The following is a 21,965-nucleotide window of genomic DNA, read 5'->3' as shown; positions in this document are numbered from 1 at the left end:
GCAATTTCAGTTAAAGAAATTGTCAGAAAAATGTTAACTGATCAAAAGTAAAATTCTGGAGTGTATTTGTTTTTTGGAGCTTTATTTCATAAAAGTTTTCTGTGTTCCTCCTTTCCTTGAAGCCTTCCTATCAGCAGTAGGAAATGTTTCACTTTTGTGTATAAACTCTGCAGTTGTAACTTCACTCACAGTCTTTCACCTACAGGAGGTATGTGATGAAACCCAGGAGTTCTAGGAAGTGTATTTCTCTGCTTATTAAAAATTTTGCTTGAACTCTTTGAAAAACATTGGTTTCACCTTGTGAAATTGGAGTAGGATGGTGGTGTGGTGAGTTTATTTAAAGTTCAGGGTGATTAAATTGGGGTGTTTTTAGCTCTCTATATGACTGCTTAGTATGTCTCTAAGTATAGAATCATAGAATCATTTAGATTGGAAAAGACCTGCAAGTGTATTGAGTCCAAACATTAACCCAGCACTGCCAAGTTCACCACCAAACCATGCCCTTCAGTTCCACACGTACAAGTCTTTTAAATACCTCTAAAGGTGAGAACTCAACCACACTCCTGAGCAGCCTGTTCTAATGCTCAATAACCTTTCTTTTGTGAAGAATTTTTTCTAAAGAGTGTAGTGCTTCAAATCTCCTAGTTTTTCAGGTGGTAGAGCCTGAAACTGAAATCCTGAACGCGTTGATTACTTTAGGATAGGTTTGTAGTAGTTTTTCAGCATAAGGAGAGTATGTGTCTGATTGAGACAGAAAGTATTGTGTTTTCACACATGGGAATCAGTTCAAGGATTTGAGAGATCATATGTTGTTTTGTGGTCACTAATGATTGTGAAGGTATATATTTCTCTCATGGGCCCTCTTGGTTGCTAAGGAAGAAGTTTCTTACTCTCTTCCTTCCCACCCTGTTAGAATTTTTTCCCAGCACCAGCCCAGGAGTTGCTGCATCTTTTAAGGAAAGAGAGCCCCTAACACAGATGTCACTCCTTCTTAGCAGATTCTGATCTGTTTTTAGGAAAGTGTGAAGTTTGTATCACAGCAGGGGATTTCAGAATAAAACAAAAAGGAATTTGCTTTTTTTGTCCTCTTCCATTTTAACCACAGACTGGTAGCCCTAATGCATCATGTTAGAATATATAATCAGATTATTAAACACAGTAGCAGTTAAAAAAAAAAAAAAACCCTTCAAAGCAAAAAAAACCCTTCATGAAACCTGAGAAAATAACAGATGGATCCCAGACATATCCTTTATAGCTTACAGAATAAAAGCAATGCATGTTTAGTGTCAGATGTTTAACTTATTATTTCAAAGGACTTCAAAAAGTGTTACAGAGTAGGTATCTTAAACACTGTGTAATGGCTGATTTGTTTTCTAGCTGAGTCACTGTAGACTATTTAATCTGGCCAATCTGTAGTTCCTTTGTTTTCAAGCAGTCAGGTACATATGGATTTGGGAGATACCTGGGGCTTCAGTAGCTGTGGCTCTTGAAAAGCCTAAGATTCCTGTTCTGTAGATGAGGAAGGCAGACCTGTGTGCTCTGAATACTTGCTAAAGCACCTGGTTCTCTGACCTTCATCCAACTATATTTTCTTGGGTTTTTTTCCACTTTTTTGTTGCAGCCAAACTTTTCTCACCACCCAACATTCAGCTCAAACCCCGGCTGTGTTCCTACCTTGCTCTTTCAATTGGGTTCATCCAACAAGTGACTTTAACTGTTCATTTGGACTGTTGTACATTAAACTTCTGTAGCTGAAGAAACTTCATCTTTGTTTAGCAAATAGTGAGAAGAGGATAGTTACAACTGTCACATATTTATCAAATATTTATTTATACCCATAGTCAAAATCCTTAAGAATCAGATGGGTAAGCCTGTATGAGTCAAACGGTTTTACCTATCCATTAAATGTCTTGAGGAGGCTGTGTGTACTTCCCTATCTTTCCTAGCATATTTCCTGTGTGTAACTTGGCAATATGCATCCCTTATGTATACCATCTTCAGTTACCAAGTGTTGACTATATTCCCATTTTCAACGTGATGAACTATAGACATCTCCCAGAAATAAGTATTTATGGAAAGAAATTGAGAAGTTTGCTTACTACCTGCAGTTAAGGTAGTTTCTGCATATTACAAATCACTATTTAATGAAGAGTTGAGGGGTTCAAGTAGCTTACACTTCTAGTAGAACAGTGCAAAGATTTGTCAGCATATTCAACTTTGATAATGTACTCTCAGAATCTTCTCAGATTGGATCTTGTCTTTCACAACCATTTGGAAGACTGCTAGTATCTGGACAGTACTTTTGTAAAGACAGCTTAATAGCTTTACTTAGCAACTATGTTGAATATTCTGCTTTCTGTAATTTGAAGCTGCCTGAGTTGTTGCTGTTGATTTTTACCCTTTGAGAAGATGGAAATTACTTTAACTTTTAGTTTTTTTCCTGATTTGACAATTTCAATTTTTTTAAAAAAGGAAGAACACCCTGTGACACTCCAGTGGCCTAAAGCTTGTGTGTGAAACTGTAAGCATCTGACAGCAGTGGCTTTTGTTATAAAATGTAAGGCATTGCTCATTTGTGTCTTTGTCACTTGATTTCTTCATGTTTTCACATATTGTGAGTGTGAAGTCCAGTTTGGTGTGGCCACATACATCTTAAAATGCTTTTTTTAAAGACCATCATATTTTTATTATTTTCACTGCAACTTTTAACCTTGGACATTTTAATTTTTTTTTATTAAACATGATTACAAATTGATATTTATTGTCTTGTGATTCTGGTTGCTATTGATGTAACAGTAAATGCTTTTGTGCTACATGAAAGAATAAATAGCATTTAAAGTATGAAGTACGTTTAAGTGCTCAGACTGTGACAAGACTTAAACAGCTTTTGCTAATGTCTAGTCTGAGCTTCCCCTGGTGCAGCTTCATTCTATTTCCTCATGTTCTATCACTGGTCACCAAAGAGAAAGATCAGCTCTCCCCACTCTGCTGCCTGCTTTGAGGAAGGTGTGTAAAGGAGTGAGGTCAGCTCTTGGCAATGGGGTAACTCCTCAGCCTTCTGTCCTCCAAGCTGGACAAACCAAGCGACCTCAGCTGCTCCTCAGAAGTTTTTGCTTTCAAGGCCTTTCACTGTCTTGGTTGCCCTCCACTGGACACACTCTTATAGTTTGATGTCCTTGTATTGGGGTGCCCAAAGCTGCATTCTCACGGTGAGGCCACCCCAGTGCAGAGCAGGGTAGGGCAGTTCCCTTCCTTGCCTGGCGATGCTGCACCTGATGCACCTGAGGGTACAGCTGGCCCTTCTGGCTGCCAGGACACTCTGTTGGCTTCAACTTGCCATCAGCCAGGACCTCTGAATTCCTCTCTGCAGGGCAGTTCTCCAGTCTCTTGCCCCCTAGTTTGTACATAAGAGTAGGATTACACCCATCTCAGGTGGAGAATCCAGTACTTGCTCTTGTGAAACTTCATGCCATTGTTTATTGCCCAACTCTCTAGTCTATCCATATCTCTCTGTAAGGCCTCTTTACCTGCAAGTGAGTCTGTAACTCCTCCTAATTTAATATCATCACCAAAGTTACTTACTGTATATTCAATTCCTGCATCAAGGTCATTTACAAAAACATTGCAGAGCACTGGCCCTAAAATTGAGCCCCAGAGAACAGCACTAATGGCTGGCCACTAGCCTGATGTGACCTCACTAACTACAAACCTTTGAGCCCACTCTTTTAGCCAGTTCCTCATCCAGCATTTTATGGACTTGTCTAGCCATGCCCTGGACATTTAGTCTAGAAAGGGACTGTAAGAGATGGTACCAAAAGATTTACTAAAATAAAAAAAATAGCCACATCTACTGACTTGTCTTGGTCAACTAGTTTAGTGACCTTGTCCTAAAAGGAAATTTGGTTTGTAAAAGAGGAACACAAAATTAATGAACTGCTATGCAATAAAGTATTAGAAAATGTACTAAGCATGAAACACCTGTACTGCAGCTGCTGGCTCACCTTTTGAAATAGAAAATACTCATTCAGCTAATTCATACTAACAGTCAGTCTTTGTATGTCAGTGTTCCCAGCTTTCATGGTTTGAGATAAAATTTGGGCAGGGAAAATATATTTTATGTCAATGATTAAATAACTTAATTAGTGGGTTTAATAAATAGTAATTAATTTAAAAAGAAAAATTATTAAATATATATCTTTAAAGAGAACTGTGCTCTCTCATAAATATTAAGATAATTGTTTTAAAAGGATGGGCATCATAAAATAATAATGAAAATTTGAGAAAAAAAAATCAACTTTCTTGTGACATTTTGCAGGATTTTTGAAAATTCCATTCTACCAGTGATCTGAGATAAGCTTCAAATATTAATTAGGATATTTAATTATTTAATTATACATTAAATGCATGTAGTCAAAAATGTAAATATTTATATTACTATTTTTATGCTGCTAGTAAAACTATCACTATTAAGGCTGAGCATGATAAATCCTCTTTATAAAATACATTTTGATGCATTTTGTAAGTTTGTATTTCTGAAGAAATTGATGCAATTTTAAAATAATTAACAATTAAATGATGTTTAAACGGACCTATATAGTGTCTTTTGTAAATTATATTGTAAATGCAATTTTGTCAGGAACTGGAATATCAAGAAATTAATTGGATGAGAGAGCTTTTTAGGAGTTACTGTTTTGTCTTCTAAGATATTTTAAATGTCTTGAATTGAGAGAAAAAGAGTTATGGGAATTTCAGTGTTAGGGTACTTTACACCAACTTTGTTTGCTTTGGCGTACTTGCTGTGTTGTCATGTATTGTTAAAGATAGTTTGAATAACTGCTTTGTTTTGTTTTGTTTTTCACTTATGGACATTTATGAATAAAGCGGTTGACATGGCCCTTCAATCAGAGTGAAACTGGACAAGGAAGTGTTTATCCCTCTCTCCCAGCTCATGAGTTCTCCCTGTGTTGGACTGGGGGCTGGCACAGCCTCCTTCAGCGTGGCCACTGCTACCAGGACCTTGGTGGGGACATCGTGCACCTGCCAAGATGCTCTTGCATTGCAGTAACTATTTAGCTTGGATTGACAATCAGGTTAGGAGGGAGGCTGGTAAAAAAGCATCTTTATTAATGAGGGAAAAATCAAGTCTAAATTTCTCTGTGTCAATCAAGCCTGCAGTATGGTAGCAGAATGTAGATTTGAGTCATCAGCAGAGGGAGGGGGAAGTGTCTAGGCTGGATCAAATTTGCATCAGTATTGTCATTGGTATTGAAAATGGTATTATTTACAGTACTGGAGATGACTTACACAGAAGAGGCATTTGGGGTTATGTGAAAGTACCTCAATGGATGATTCTTTCCACATAGAACTCCATAGGAGAAGCATTCAGAAATGAACCCTCATCTCTGTAGGACTGAGGATGGAGTGACATTTGCTGCTTATGGTCAGGTTAAAGTCAAATTTGACACCAGAAATTTCACTGGCAGTTATTGGAAGACAAATTGATACAGATTCACATGCTTTAAAGTGATGCATGTTTTTGACACTGCCATACTTCATTTGCAAACACTTTGGTTCTGAGTAGGTGTAATAACCTTCTTACAAAAAAGTTAGAGTGTGCCCTGTTTTTCTTTGGGAGTGATGCCCACTTTATGACTGAGCTTTCAGTTGTCTTCTGGTTGCTTAGGGCAGACACAATTTGGTTTTACAACTTTTCACGTACTTTAATTCTATTTAGCTAGTTATGACTAGATACTTTTTTTTGCTTTTTCCTGGATTTGCCTGCTGCCTAGACAAACAAAAAATGTACAGGAAATACAGAAATTAGGAGTAATTAGGAAATTGCATAGACTTTTAGAATCAGATCAAAGCTATCTTTTGCTTAAAAGATACAAAACAGAATAACTTAATCTGGCTACTGGCATTCAAAGTCCTGGTAGTGGAATGGTTGGAAAAAGGTGGTTTTTTCCTCCTTCATGTGTTTCTGTAATTTCTGCTACTGAGAGGATTTAAATGTGACATTTTTTGAGGAGGTAAACCCCACCTATATCTTAAATGGAAGTGTCCCAAGGAGAACTAATGGAATAATTAGTTGTTTTGTTAACTGAAGCAATGGAAAGTGAAGTAGTGTATTTGGAGAACACAATTATGGTTATTGCCTGTATTCAGTAAGTTAAGAATATCATTAAATTTGCCATGTAATAAAAGTTGGGAGAAGTACTGGAAGGAGTACTGTTGATCAAGATTTTTGTCATTGCACTGACTGTGTTCTTGTTCTCATCTGTTTACACACAGGATGAATTGGCATACTGCTTCTGATTATAATTTATTCGATTAAAGAGCACCGGAATAAATTTTCTATTTTGCCAGTTGATAATTGTTTCTGAAGGCCTCACTTACGAAAGAGCTTTTATGGATTATGATTATTTAAATAGCTGTGCTTTTCCCATTTATATAACTGTTCCATTTCCTCTGAAGTAACATTTTCACCTAAATTAAGCACTGGTTCTGTTTTACACCAAACAAAACAGGAAAAACACACTCTTTATGTTAACCATTATGAAGTAAGGCAGAGACCTCTAGATATGTTTGTAAAAACTTTAATGTAAATGAAATTTTCTATACTTTATTAATATTACTATATTAAAAATAATATAATTTAATGTTGAATATTCATTGAAATAAAATAATGCATTTTGTGAGGTAAAAATACAGAATAACAAAATAATACTTTCGTATTGCCTTTCTCAAAGTATCGTTGTTCTTTAACATTCACATATTGGTGTTTCAATTTGAGTGTTTTAAATGAGATCTGAAAATTTCTTTTGATAGATTCTGCTGGATTTATTGCATTGGATATTTTTAAAGGGTGAACTGTAATGATAGTTCCTTCTTCTCTTTTGTTCCTCTTTCTAAATTGTTTAAGAAGTTGAAAATAACAGAAACCAGCCATTTGAGAAGACTTTGTTTAGAATTCCTTTCATTTACTGCTTATTATTTTATACTTTTCCCTAAAACAAAAATGTCAAGTACAAAAACAGTCAAATATCAAGTTGTGACTGTCTCATGTGAATGACTTCTAGTTTGATTTGATTTTTTTTCTTATTTTCTCATTTAAGTGTGACTATAATGAGGAGGAGGTTTTGCATTTTTTATTAAGTTAGGTGTATACAGTCCTTTTTGTTCAAATATCTTTTTTAGAATATTATTGAAGACTGCTAGGCATCACTAAACATAATTGCTTCAGATTATTTTAGAATTTAGGTTATTTTAGAACCAAAGTCTTTGTTAATAAAACATGGCTACCTGGAAGGACTGTGATTGAAAATGTGTTCTGATGTGATTAAAACCCTCTTTTTCTTAAAGATTCCTCCTTTTAAAAAAAAAATTCTTCTTACTAATAAGTTACTATTTGCATCTGATGAGTAGAGGTGAATCTTATTTATGCACTGAGAAAATGTTATAAAAATTTTTTGTACTTTGGCAAATTTTGAGGATTTTTAACTAAGCAGAGTACAGGTTTCTCTTTTAATGCAATTAAGAACACTTGAATTTCCTCCACTATGTAAGACCTTACCCTGTAATTATTGACACTTCATCTGTAGTTGTCTTGTAATCAAATCAAATGATATGTGATTTTGGTTTTACTCAGTTACATGATGCCTTGAAAGGAATTCTTAGTACAGATGGAGCTCTGTAATTAGATTTGCAGATGGAGGTTTTGAAACTCAGCCCACAGTGATATTGTTTTCAAAATCTGGGTCTGAGTCTTAGAGAGAAGATAAAAGGGAAGGTCCTGAAGTGTTCCCTCCAAGCATCATTAGTTGAGTTAATGATGAATAGGACAAGTATCAAAACATAGAAGAAATGTTAAGGTGTGATGGAGTATTTTCCTGAAAAAATATTGTTACCTATTCACTATGTTTTTTGTAAGCATTTCTCTTGGGTTTTTTTTAAGTGAACCAGCTAAAAGATAATGTGCTGATGAGAAGATACCTTTTCCTTTTTGAGTGAGGAAAGAGTTTATTATCCTAATTCTTTATTAGTAGAAATATCCTTTTGTTTGAAATTTTGTTTAGGAATTATGTGTAAATGTAGCTTATGAATGGGAAGGGTTATTGTTATTTACAGAAAAGTATGATGCTTATGTTACTGCATTTATTTTGTGTAGATATTTATAAGAAGTTTTTTTTCAGAAGTCTATTTTCTCCTTATTTCATAAGGAGTAATAGAAGTTCTAGCTCCATTTCATACCTACTACCCTATATTAGCTGTGCACTCTCACAGACATTCTTGTAAATAGCCTCTCAGTGATGTTAGCTTTGTGGAAAATGTTTTGGCTCTTAGTAGCAAACAGGAAAGAAAATTAAATATAAGGAAGCATTAATAAGGAAAAATGTGCAATACAAAAGGCATTTTTTTAAACTCTATAAATTATTGATATGTATTTTGAATATTGTATGAAGTTCTAGTGATTTCCAGTCTCAAAAGAATATATTAGGGCTAGAAAAAATTATCAAGGGTTAGAAGTGTGATTAAATAGAGGTTTCAGATGAGTAGTGACTTAACAAAGGAGGATTGTTCAGCTTGGAAAAGAGCTGACTAAGTGTATTTGAAATATAAGTAAATAAAGGGAAGAGTTTGATAGAAAACACATGATTTCTGCTTTTCAAAGTGTAAATAGCAGAGGGCTGAAATTAAATAATCCTATGGCAGATGTATAGCAAGATATTTTTACACAAATCATGAGGAAAATGTAGGACCCCTTACTATGGACTCTGAAGGCTTCAAAAAGTTGAGGGTTCAGAAACTAATCAGAGAAATTATTGGAAGAGAATCTATTGGCCTGTTGAACAATGATGTTATTTCTAGAGAAAGAGATATTTTTATGCCAGAAATAATGGGAGATTGGGACACCGTAATAGAGAAAATTCAGTATATGCCCAGCCTATACTGTTACACTTTTTGTAGATACTTGGCCTCTTGTCACTTAATTTCAAGTGCTGAGAAACGTTGTGTAATAAAGATCCAACAAGCTTCTTACATAAGGGAAGCTCTGACCACTAGTGAGTTTTTTCTTACACTTATTTATCTGCCTTTCAGTTTCCTTCTCTAAAATAATCCTTTGTGATTAGAGTTGCACTTCCTATATGACTGTGTAATTCTGGCCTTTGTTCTTAACTGTGTCATCATGTATAAGTTAAAGAAAAGATTTTATTGGATAAAGGGGTGAAAAATAAATTAAGAAGCAGCTTGGGGGAAGGCAGTTAGGATGCACTTAAAGGTTTGTAAAACAATTCATTATGGTCTGTGTGGTGCCTCCTTTAGCAATTGAGGTTTTGGGTTTAAAATTGTACAAAACAGATCTTAAATCATTAATGACAGCTAAAACCCTGTGGGAGTCCAGTCACAAACTAGAACAATTTTCTTACACTATTTGAGAGTTATTTTGGGAAGCAAAGGGGACAAATATTGACAAATCTAAATCAAAAGATCCTAGCCTTACAAATCTTGTTATCAGAAATTGCTCTTATAACCAAGAGCACCTACTTCTTGTAAGGACTTGAAAAATAAATTGGATTAGAAACATTTGATGAGTTTTAAAAACATTATTCCTGTCTTTTATCTTGTGCACTTTTGAGGACAAGAAAAATGTAACACATAGCATAACTCGTATCTATTTTTTAAAGAAACACAGAACCTTAAAGAATATATGGACTATCTTTGCTTGAAAATTTAACAAACTTCAGGCTACCAAAACTGAAAAGCAGCAGGAATTGTGTGGCTGTTTTTAAGGAGTCTGGCTACTGATTTTGCCAGCCCTGACATTTTGAATTAATGTATATGTGTTCTACATTTTTTCACCTACTAGGCAACATCGTGCTGTTGCAAATTATTGTATTTCCTGAGAGATTTTTTTTTTAAATAATTTATTAGACTTGGAAGGGTTTTGCTATTTATAAATTAAATTTTATATGGAAAAAAGGGGACAAAGTAAGGTTTGGGTTAAAACTGTGGTTGCTGATACATTTGATTGTGCTTATTTATAAAATATAGTCAATGAGCATTTCAGTCTTAACAAAAACTAGGTAGATTCTATAGGAAGCATTTGTTCATGCTCCATAAATAAGTCTAACTCTATTACAGATATTGTTTTGTTACTATTTCCTGCAATCTACATATCTTTTTAAAAGGAAAAATTCTGCTTGGGACTTCCACATTTACTGTTGGCTTTAACCTAGTTATGTTACATTCAGAGAATTAAATGCACCTATAGTGCATTGTCCAGTATTACTTCTATAGCCATCAAAGTCACTGTTCAGAAATGAGTGAGGGCTTTTCTCTTTGCCAAACACTGGGTTTTTTCTCCCATGTTAACTTTTTGGAGAGGAGGACTGCATGGTTAGTAATTAGTTAAAAATGAAAGATTGATGAAAATGAGCATGTTGAAATTGAATGTAGAGCTTCTGTAGTTGGTGATTAACATTGCCACTGGAAAGTTTCAGAATGCTGACACCAACCAAAAATGTTACTACATATCTAAAAATTATTGATACAAGTAAACAGCAGGATGTTGAGAATTAAGGACACTGTTCTTCCCATTCAACTCCTGCTTTTCAGCAAAATGAAGTTAAGACCAGTGCTGTACACATCTCACTTCAGAGTTGTTATTTATACCTGGAATTGTGGTTTGCCTGGGCTATCACTCTGCCATTAATCTATAATGTACATCTATAGGTATCAGTTGGAAAGTGGCACTGTCATAACTAAGTTCATTGGAATTGTTTTGGTTTAAAATATTGCATAGCCATGATTTATGGTTTCTGGGATTTTAAGAGTTGTAGAGTGTTTTGTGACAAGAGGGAAATGAAACATTTCAAAATGAAAGCAGTGAAACACCCAAAAGAAAACCATAACTTGAGAGAGTTATGAGAATAGAACACTTTAAATATTCATTATTAAATTTTAGAGATTAAAGTAGGTAAGAGATACATTTCTCTATTAAGATTAATCTATGTAATTTCTTTTCTTACGAAACAACAGTGCAGTGGTATAAAAAGAAGTAAGCTGGGTTTATGTCAAGTGGTATTTAGCAAGGTAAGTGGTACATAAGAGAACTCCTGAATAGTGGGGAAAAGCAGGTAATGCCCTTAGAGACCAACCACTTTGCCTACCTGATTGTACCTCATGGGAAAGAAGGAGACAATAAGAGGGCTTGCAGACTATTTGTTTTGGGTTTACAGACTAAGTGGAAAATACGATGGCTGCTTAGGAGAAGGTGGTGGGCGAGTCCTTGGGACTAGTGGGCTTTGTCCTGATGGTATGTGGCTATTTTCTGATCTTAGCCAAAGTGCGTAGGTACCACACCATAATCCTCACAATCAACCTTTGTCATGTTTTCCTTCTTGAATTGTTATGTGTCCTTGTGTACCTGGGAACAATCCCACTATTCTGAAATAAACCCCACCATTTTCCAAGACTAAAATTGCATTAACTGTATTGTCACAATTTGTTCTAATCACAGAATGCATCTATGAGTTAACACACAAAAGAAAAGTTGCTTTGACAAGTATGTTTGAATAATAAAAAATAAATTAAATAAATGAATTTAAAAAATAATTGTTCTGGCAACTTCTGTTGACTAAAATTTTCTATTAGTATTTATTGCCAATACATTCTCTTTGCTCTTGTAAAGTTTGAGAAACAGGTGTGTATGTATTGAGGGATTTTCCAGTTGTTTTCTTTTAAAAACGGACAATGCTGTTTGCACAAACATATTGTGTGATAATGTTTGCTGTGCAATACCAATTAGATTTAAATCAATGTGTAATTGTTGAAAGTTTAGTATTTCTAAGAGTTTCAAATTTTTGGTGATGTTCTCTTATAAAATGTTAACTTCAGCAAGGTTTGCTTTACAGAGATAATATATCATTCAAATTACCTAAAAACCCCCAAAAAGCTACATATAGCTTGTAATTATTGAAAAATAAATAAGGGATGCTGCTGACCCATTAAATTTGGCTCTGTAGGTTTCTGCACTGCAAGTGCATAGTCTTATTAATAGAAGAGGCTACAAATTTGTTGCAAAATGCATTTTTTTTTTTCAGAGTATGTTTCATTTGTGACTTTGGTAACTCTCAGTTATTTCAATTTCTTCTCTTCTGGCTTGCAAACTAAGAAGACACCTTAAAGAACCTCCTCTCCCCTCTCCTCCCCCTCTCCCCCCCAAAAAAAACCCCAAACCTAGTCAACAAAAGCAACGAAAACACCCACCACGATTCCAAACCACTTCCAAGTAACTTTTTTTTAAATATACCTGGTTATTGAAACCAGGCAGTTAGAAGCAGGAACTTATATTGTACTCATGTCTGTACCTTGAATTTAGATTTTAAGTTTTTCTTGAAAGTGAGAGAAGACAGGTAAGAACGAGCTATGAAGTGTTAAAAGCAAAATGAACCAGTAATATCTGTTTAGTAATACTATTTTTCATACTCTTTTCATGCTTATTTATCAACTTCTTTATAGTCCATAAAAAAATAAATTTTGAATTTTTGTTTTCAGACTTGTGGCAAACCTAAGCTGCTTGATTTTTATTAAAATTAATTGTTAACCACTGTTCCCTTTTTTGAGGCAAGAAAGTCCCTTATCTAATTGGGTGATCTCTTTTCTGATTAAGTCGAGATCAGAAGTAATTTATAAGAGAAACGGAAATAGATAAACTGAAAAAAAATTAGCTACAAGTTTGAGAATGGTTTGAATTTTATTTCATTGAAAATAAACGTGCAATTTTTGTTTCTTAGTTTTTAATTATTCAGGTTCAACACCTTGAAGTAAAAGCTCATACTCTGCTTTGGCTGAAAATGGTTGTGTGGAGGTCAAAATAATAAGAAGGAACAGTGTCTCCTTCTAGTGACCACAAAAACTTTTGTGCTTGTGTTTTGGATTAGGTACTTTTATATAACATACTTTTATCAGTCTTCATTTCTGTCAGAAGTGGTTGGATTACTTTATGAATTCTTTTAAGTGGGTAAGTTTTGTCCTGTGTCACTCTTCAAAACTTTTTTTGCATTCCTTCTAAGGTAGATCTATTTATTTCAAGGAATCTGACTCCTGTGCTAAAGAAGCTTTTATGAAGGCAGGTGTTTGAACTTCAAACTAATTCCTGTCCCACCCCAAAATAATGGGTTTTTGCAATTAGGTAAAGAACAGCTTAAAAGATGTGTGCCCAGTAGCTCATTTTTTTTTTTTTTTCTTTTTTTTTTTTTTTTTTTTCTCTTTAAGCCTCCACAATATTTAGAAAAGGTCTGACACTGTCAAGTATGTTATACACCCTTGTGATCTGAGTGTAATTGGTAGTTATCTCAGTAAAGCATACATATATGCAGTTGACCTGCCACTGGAGTTGATCTGCCTGTATTTCCCTCAAAGGAAAATGCAAGAAAATAAAGATAAATCCATGGAATATTTTTAAGCTTGTATAATAAAAGTGCATTCTTGTAAGTACTGAAAGCTGACCACATTACTTCATTCATATTCATTCTCAGCAAGTATAAAACCCATTTAAATTAATTTCTCAGAATACTTTAAAATTGCCTATAAACTTAGTAGGTAGCATTCCCTTAGTGACAACTGCTGAGTATGCGCAATATATCATTCAGAGTAAAAATGATTTTGAAGTTAAAGTAAAGGAAGACTTGTTTAAAAGGGGTATGTTAATGTGCAGGATTACATCCTGTTGTAATGATTCACATGAGAATTACTCTTTTTAGTGCTGACATTTGGCTATAAACCCTATTGTGAGCACATTGGTTAAGATTTATCTGACATAACTTTAGATGTGCCTGTCTGAACTAGCTGTCCTTTTATAGTCAGTAAAAAGTACTACATTCCCTGAAAAAAGATTTATTTCATTCTGATGTTGCATCTAAAATCACTGAGATAATCACTTCCCTGAAGCATCTTTTATTTTCCTATGCTGGTAAAGAGAATTGTGAAAATTAGCCAGATACACATAGCTGTAATTCAAATCTCTAAGGACTACCATTCACCAATTTAAATTTACCATTGAAAAATAAATAATGTATCATGGTTATGAAATATACCTTCTAAAGTTTTTTTTAGCTGTGATTTTCTCTGTATATTGATATATTTAGGTTAACAAGCACATGTGATCAGCACACATTTCTGTTGCTGAACAATTTAATTTATGCCATTTAGCATTCTAAATGCTTTTGCCTAAAATCTTCTTTCATGCAGTTGAAGAAGAATCTTACTAAGAATATGAATTAATTGTTTAGAAATTCAATGTTTTAGTTAATGACCATAAAATAGTAACCTCTTTTTCCTGCCTGGGTCCCCTACTGTTTTTATCAGACAACTGTGTTTTAATGCTTATACTGTTGCCTGTCTTTATTAAAGAAGCAGTAGCAGTCAGATTCCACATATCTTGAATTCTCACTGGTGATTATGAAATCAGTTCAGTGGGTTTTTTTTAGAAAAGATGTTCCAGTTTTGACAAAAAATATTCTTCAATGTTATATGATAGCTTTAGTTATCAAGAGTTAAATGTTTACTGATTTTCTCTTCAAAACAACTAATTGATGTGGGATTTTAAGAGATTTTCAATCTCATTTGAGTAGGTTACTCTCAGCTTTTTTCCTGTGGAAACTTGTGCCATAGGCCAAGTCAACTGTTTTGTAATGCCTAAAATGAGAGATGAGCATCAGGGAGAGGAAGAGAATTAATAATTTTGTTTCCAAACTGTTTACCTCCTATATAGCTACAAGGAAATTTTATTTTTCTTTTTTTTTTTTTAATTCTGGTTTTATATGTATATTCTTGAACCTAAAATGCTTCAGTTCAAAACAGATGAGGGCTGCTGTCATGTTGATTGTGTTATGCCTTCATTTATTTTTGCCTTTAGAAAAAGCAGAACAAATGTGATAGTAGTTAGTTAGGAGAGAGAATGTAGGAGTGAGTTGGTGCAGATTAGGCCTGGATGTGGTTAGGGCTTTAGTAATTAAACTATTGTGATTCTTGAATTTTTCAGTGGCACTGTCTATCTAGTATTGGAATTCGTATTCTTGATTTTTGTTTAAATAAATGCAGAGAAGACTCCAACTTGAAGGAAGCTCGAAATTGCTTCTTTGACAGCAGTGAGCTGCAAATATAGAGATTTATATGCTTGAAGACTTTGGTTTGTGTAGTTCTAATATACTGTCTTTAGTCATTACTGTTTACAATTTCCTGAGGAAAGGAAGTGGAGAGGGAAATTTTGAGCTCTTTTCTGCGGTATCCTGTGCCAGGATACATGGGAATGGTTCAAAGCTGCATCAGGGGAGATTTAAATTCAATGTTAGGAAGCATTTCTTTGTGAAGAAGGTAGTCAAACACTGGGACAGGCTTTCTGAAAATGCGTTTGATGCCCCAAGCCCATCAGAGTTTAAGAGGCATTTTGATAATGCTTTTATCAACATTCTTGAACTTTCAGACAGCCCTGGAGTGCTCAGACACTTGGACCAGGTGGTTATTCTAGGTCCCTTCCAACTGGAATATTCTATTCACTTTTAATTTCAATCCATTCTTCCAAACTTGATTTGAGGAATCTCATACTAAAAGAATTCCAATTTTCAAAAGTCAACAATTTAATTCTAGATGTTCAACAGCACGTATTTTATTGCATTTCATGAACTCGTATACTCTCTGAGCTATGTAGAACAACTTCTTGTTTTTGGGGGAGTATTTCTTTTCTGTTCTAGATCAAAAGGATGTAAAAGACCAGCCTAAGTTCTGCAGAGATGTGGCAATTTAGGAAGAACTCCTTTATTGCATGAATGGTAGGAACTTACTAAGGAATGGCTACAATATTCAGAAAAATGGAGATTCTGAGTAAAACAGCTGCATTTAAGAATGGTGGTGTAGGTTAAGGTAGGTTCTTGGAGAGATTTGCAAAGGATATCAACCTGTTGTTACAAGCAATCTCAGCATGGGGAATAGAGTCTGACTTGCTTATTACTGGTGGTTCAGTACTGCTGCGGGAGGAGGTTTTTGTTCACCCCAGTCAACACACCTGTAACCATTATCTGAACATAAGATTGGTGCTTCATTTCTTACAGCTGTGCCGTGAAAGATGCAAAAAATGACAAAGCACAAGCAATACTTAAGAATACTTAATCACAGTGAAAGCATGGTCTTTACTAAATATTAAATATTCCCTTGAAGAATGCGAAGACTTAGTGTTTGACATAAAAAATGATTGTATTTGAGATGTACGATATGGAAAGAGCCCTGATTTATGGTATGGTATAGTGACATCTGTAAGGATTTCTATCAAAGTGTTCGTGTTGTACTCTAGCTGAAATTTGTCCTATTACAGAAATGTATTACAGGAGCTATATTAAAAAAAAGTTACTTTTTAGAAGTATGATTTAACTTTTTGGTATATGGTGTTGCATCCACAGTTTTACCAAACTTAGAAAGCTGCAAATTCATTATGAATATTTAGTTATGTATTGGCAGTTTTTATCATGGCATAGCTTTCTTGAAGCAGCACACTCAGGGGCTCTTAGATCTCTTTTCTGGATGATAATATCAGACTTTAGAGCCTGTTGTCTTGTACACGTAGGAAAACTGTAATAATGTTGAATTACTTTGCATTTACTAATTTTGAATTTTTCAAACATTGTTCCCTGGACAGTTGATATCAGAAGAATCTTTGCAGCTCTCAGCAGTTGGTGTTTTTAAACTGCATCTCTGGCTCCTTAGTGAAGTTTGTCCTTTCATAGGTGTCAGCACGTTACCACCTCATTGTCACTGTGCTTCTCCTCTGGTTACCTCTCCCTGTTGTGGAGACTGGTTATTCCTCTACCTGCTGTCTTCCCTAGGAAATCCAGATGCAGAAATGTTGCTAAAAGATGCTTTTTTTGTATTAAATGTTCTACTTCTTTTATTGGCTGAATTCCATTTGGTTGTGCAGTTTTTAAAGCAAAGGTGCCTCCTTTATTTCTTGACCACAAATTAACCATGTTAATTTCTTTCTGTATACTTGCTTCACTTTTGTTTAGCTTTTCCTTGTCATCTTAGACTTCTTTTTATCAAGACTATTAATATTTTTAATTCATGATGAACTTAGGATGACTTGTTTAAAGAAGTCACTTCCTCCTGCCTTCCTAAGTTTTTGCTATCATTGTCAATTAGTTCAATGATTTGTTTCCTTTATTAAGGAAGTTGATTTTAATGATAATTACGATAATTTTACTGTCTGAAATATGCTTAAACTGAAGTTAAGGGCAAATGGGAACATTTTCATGTTTTCTTTGGTGAAATAAGCATCAGCATGATGGACTATAAGTTTTTTGTTGCCAGTTGTACAAGTGAAAAAATTGTAGCACCTGCTGGATAGTCTGTAGCCCAGGAGAAGATTCTCCATAGAACCAATTTTATTAGCATTCAGTCTGAGATGTTTTATAGAATGAGATGTCTTGGTTTTAATAATACTGGAATATCCTGTCACTTCAGACTGAAACAGGAGCTTCATTTCAGTCTCTTAAATGTTACAGATTAGTATATTGATTTACATTAGAAAGCAAATACAGTTTGAATTATTTTAGTCTGTAGTGAATTATTTCCATCAGTTTTACTGATTCTAGATTCGTTTATTAATTTAAATTGACTAGAATTTTAGAGTAAATAGCGTTTGATGGAAGTTCTATTCCATTTGTGGCATTACTGGATTTTTTCCTTTTTTTTAAGTCCAACTTAACAAAATCAAATGGTGAGTGGTATGTCTAGTCTGAAGGTAGCCTGTCTAAATATTATCACAGAATTTTTGAGGTTGAAACAGAAGTCTGGATGTTCTCTGATCCAACTCTCTTGCAAAAGCGAGGCCAGCTCTGGGCGGTTGTCCAGATCTGTGACCACATGGCTTTTGAATGTATCCAGTGATGAAGACTCAGAAGATACAATTTTTCATTCTAGATTTCCTCCATGGAAAGAAATGGAGGAAAGTAGACAGTTCTAGGAGGTGTTTAATTTCATCTTGGGATGCTAATCTAAGAGAGTTCAATTGAATGCCTTCTGCAGGTGGCTGCTTTACTTCTGTGTGTTTTTAACATAATCTCAGAGAGGCTCATCATGGCCAAGAGATATCTGAAAACACAACAACCCAGATTGCTGGTGAAGTATGCACAAGTTGCTGCTGTTTTCAGAAATAAAAACTCTGCCTGGCTTTCTTGAAAAGAGAGTAAAAACTATGAAACTAAACTAGAAGGCATTTCATGATTCTAAAGAATGACCATAGAAATAGTGTGCTTCTAATCTTGAAATTTATTTACCTTCCTTTGATGCACATTATGTGTTTACCAAATATGCAAATACATGATATGAAGTCACAAGTTTTAAATTGAAGTACTAATTATAATTAGGATAATAGTTTTTATTTGAATGTAATTAAATGTCTCAGGAGAACTAAGGAGGTTGTCAGTTTATAAATTTAGCATATTAGAAGCTTTTATGTTACAAAATTGGTTATTAGCAATTAATTGATAGAGGAAAAAGTATTTTGAAAGTGAATGAAAAGTATGAATTAGGGTGGAAGCCAAAGCTAGACCCTGCTTGCTTCTATTAATTGTCTGAAGATGGAGTATGAAAGAAGTCTTTGAATATTTGGATGGGCTTAGCCACCAAAAAAAGTTTGCACAGTATTTCAACTTGCTTATTTTTTGGAGTTTAATTTGATGTCAATACCAACTGCTTTTAAATAGGCCATAGAATTGTCTTCTATTAAAACCGGCTGCTGAAATTATGCACTTATAAAAGATAATTCTTTGAATATCTTTAATTTAAAATGTTATTCAAATTTTAATTATATAACTCCGTTAAACAAATAGAACAAAAATTCTTAGAATTATTTTAATATTCATTTATCCCATTTTTTTTTTTTAATATATTTACAGTTACTGAAATTAGTGTTACTGACAGGCTGAGTGAGTTGGCTTTGTTCTGTCTGAAGAAGAGAAGGCTCCAGGGGGACTTTATAGAACATAAAGGGAGCATAAAAGGGAGCTGGACAGGGAGGTTTTACAAGGACATGTACTGATAGGTTGAGGGGGGGAAGGCTTTAAACTGAAGGAGGGAAGGTCTAGATCAGATATTAGGAAGAGAGTGAAGCACTGTGAGAGTGGTGAAGCACTGTAACAGGTTGCCCAGAGAGACTAACCAAGACTGGATAGGACTCTGAGTGAGCTGGTCAAGTGGAAAGTTCTTGCCAATGGCAGTGGGATTGGAACTCATGATCTCTAAGGTCCCTTCCAACCCAAGACATTCTGTGATTCCATGATTCTATGAAATTTCACACTGGTACTTTCAAAATTCTGCAAAGTCACTAGGATAAAGTAGGATGCATGAGAGTCAGGCTGTGTTTCCTCCAAAACTGGAAGATGTTTATCCATTAAAAGGGGATTGTTCCTTTAAAATTAAATTTCGTATTTGGTTTAGTAGATTGTCTTGAGTTCAGCTTTTTAAAGTTGCACAAATGACGGGTCAAAATTGTTGAATTCCATTCCTGAAGATATATTTGGTCTTCAATATATCTTTTACTGGTTTGCTTTTCCTTCCCTCCTAATACATATCTGGTTGTTGTGCTATTTAATTGGAGCTTACAACTTTGGGTGGTGCTTGCCAGTACCTGGATAGATAAGAGTCAGGCTGTCATTTAATCAATACTGCTGTTAACTGACTTCTTATCTGAGTGCTTGTTCCTTTCCTGGTGCAGTCTCTCCCTTGCACCAGCCAGTAGGTTTCCTTGACCACACGATGAGCTGATGTGTGGTATAATAATGTAAATTTTCTGTGTCTGTGTTATTCTAGAGCAGATGAGTGGTTCTTTTCCCAGACATGACTGTCTGGGTGGGACAATAGAAAAGGCAGTAAAGTCTTAAAAACACAACTCAGGGCAAATGTTGGCTAATATCAAGAAAAAAAGATAAGTTATTTTTAGTGTCTCTTTATTTTAAGTAGGCAAATTTCAGAGAATGGTGGAAAAATCTCAATTGCTTCTTGAGCTTTTCAGGTTGTGCACTGCATCTGTCTGGGCCAGACTACCATTTCAATTACTTCATAGGAAGAAATACTTAAAATATATTTTGATTTTATTTTATTGAGATGCTGTATTCAGTGACAAAATTTAAGGTAGTGTTTTATGATATTAGTGTGTATATTTTTTACAAGCTTTGATTTGCATAGCATGATTGTTAGTTTGCTCTTACAAAGCATAGCTGTGAGCTTCTCTTGTCAAAATTACCTCTCTAACCATGTAAAACATATTCTCTATTGGTCACAATGAAGGTATGAAAGACACTAAATTATATCTTTCACATTGTAATGCTGTTCTTGTTTTCTTTTTTAGCTGGTTGGTGGCGAATTTGATCTGGAGATGAACTTTATAATCCAGGATGCCGAGAGCATTACATGCATGTCAGAGCTTTTGGAGCACTGTGATGTTACGTGCCAAGCAGAAATCTGGAGTATGTTCACTGCAATTCTACGTAAAAGTGTCCGTAATTTACAGACTAGCACGGAGGTTGGCTTGATTGAACAGGTACTGCTGAAGATGAGTACTGTGGACGACATGATTGCAGGTATAAATTGCCAACTGATAAGATAATTATTGCATTCTTGACCTGCCAATGTTTTGTGATTATGGAAGGGTATGGGATGTTTTGGTTTTTGCTTATAGGGATGTTTTCATTAGTGCTGCTATCAAGTCAGAAGTACTTTTTTATTAATTTCAGGAAAATGACAAAAATATATTCTTAGTTTGAAATCTCTGTAGATACATTGTGTTAAAATGGTTGTTAATTCCTTTGAGAAGATGTTGCTTTCTTAGTGATTTAAAAAAATTAGAATAATTAAAAATGGAATGTTAGATTTTTTAACTACAAGGCAATATTTTAGTTTTTATATACATTGGTAATTTTTAATCATGATGTTTAAATTGCTAGATCCATTTAAAACATAACCTCATCTGACAGCATAACAGATTTTATTTACAGGTTTGAGTACTGGGCATATGGTTTATATTAAACAATCATTCCATATTGTATTCCTGTGATCTCTATCATATATTTTCATTTTTTATGTTTGTGGTGAAAGTAGTTCTTAATGCTTATATAGTTTGCGACTGATTGTAGGATACATATATTGTAAAGCATTTTTGAAAGGTTTCACAGGTTCTCCTTCCATAATTCTAATATTTTAGTTGATGATCTGGTTCCTGACACATATACAGGTTTTGTGGAGCAGTAAATTAGCAAGGATTTCAGATAAGAAGCAAGAAGATCATAACAGTAGGATGAAAACTGGATTACTGCAGAATGATTTTTTTCTTGTTCTTTTTTTCTTTTTTTTGTATAAATGTGTTTGCAATGTTAAATATTTGGAAAAGCTACATTCTGTTTTTCAAAGCAAGTCATAATCAACATTTTGTTTAGAAATGTATCTCTACATGCTAAACTCATAACTTTAATGCAAAATACTGTACAGTGAAATTCAGACTGAGGAATAAGAGACCAATAGATTCATAAATGATGGTTTTCAACAAATATGTTTTTTGTTTTACAGTGTTTATAGGTATGGTATGTCAGTGTAAGGGTAAAGATACTCTTTTATTCCATATTAAATATAACACATTGTATGATGAGAACAAAGATTTCTATCCTAAAATTTTTCAGGGTTTTACTCATGGAAATAATGTTCTTACATGAGTTATCACACCAAGAAAATTTGTCCAATTTAAGCTCCTGTAAGTGGCACTTGTATATGTGGCATACAAACTGTAATGGTACCTCCATTAGAGGGTGGTTTTTTTTTGTACTGCCTAGCTAATTCTAGAAATCAGAAATCAAGAGAATAGGATCTGGATTTTAGGAGTATTTGGGAATTGAAAAATCACTCTGAATTTACAGATTATT

General features: G+C 34.3%; 1 protein-coding gene across 1 annotated transcript in view; it reads left to right on the top strand.

Annotated features, from left to right (window-relative positions):
• The window catches only part of NBEA (neurobeachin), a 453,768-nt gene that overhangs the window by 56,027 nt on the left and 375,776 nt on the right, over nt 1-21,965 (top strand). Inside the window, exon 2 of the mRNA XM_083884753.1 lies at nt 20,402-20,633. Within this exon, the coding sequence (XP_083740879.1) occupies nt 20,402-20,633 (232 nt within the window). The remainder of the gene's footprint in view (nt 1-20,401; nt 20,634-21,965) is intronic.

The sequence above is a fragment of the Zosterops lateralis genome (assembly GCF_965231275.1).
Source record: "Zosterops lateralis genome assembly, chromosome: 2".
NCBI classification, from domain to species: domain Eukaryota; kingdom Metazoa; phylum Chordata; class Aves; order Passeriformes; family Zosteropidae; genus Zosterops; species Zosterops lateralis.
This window is presented reverse-complemented; position numbering and strand designations above follow the sequence as displayed.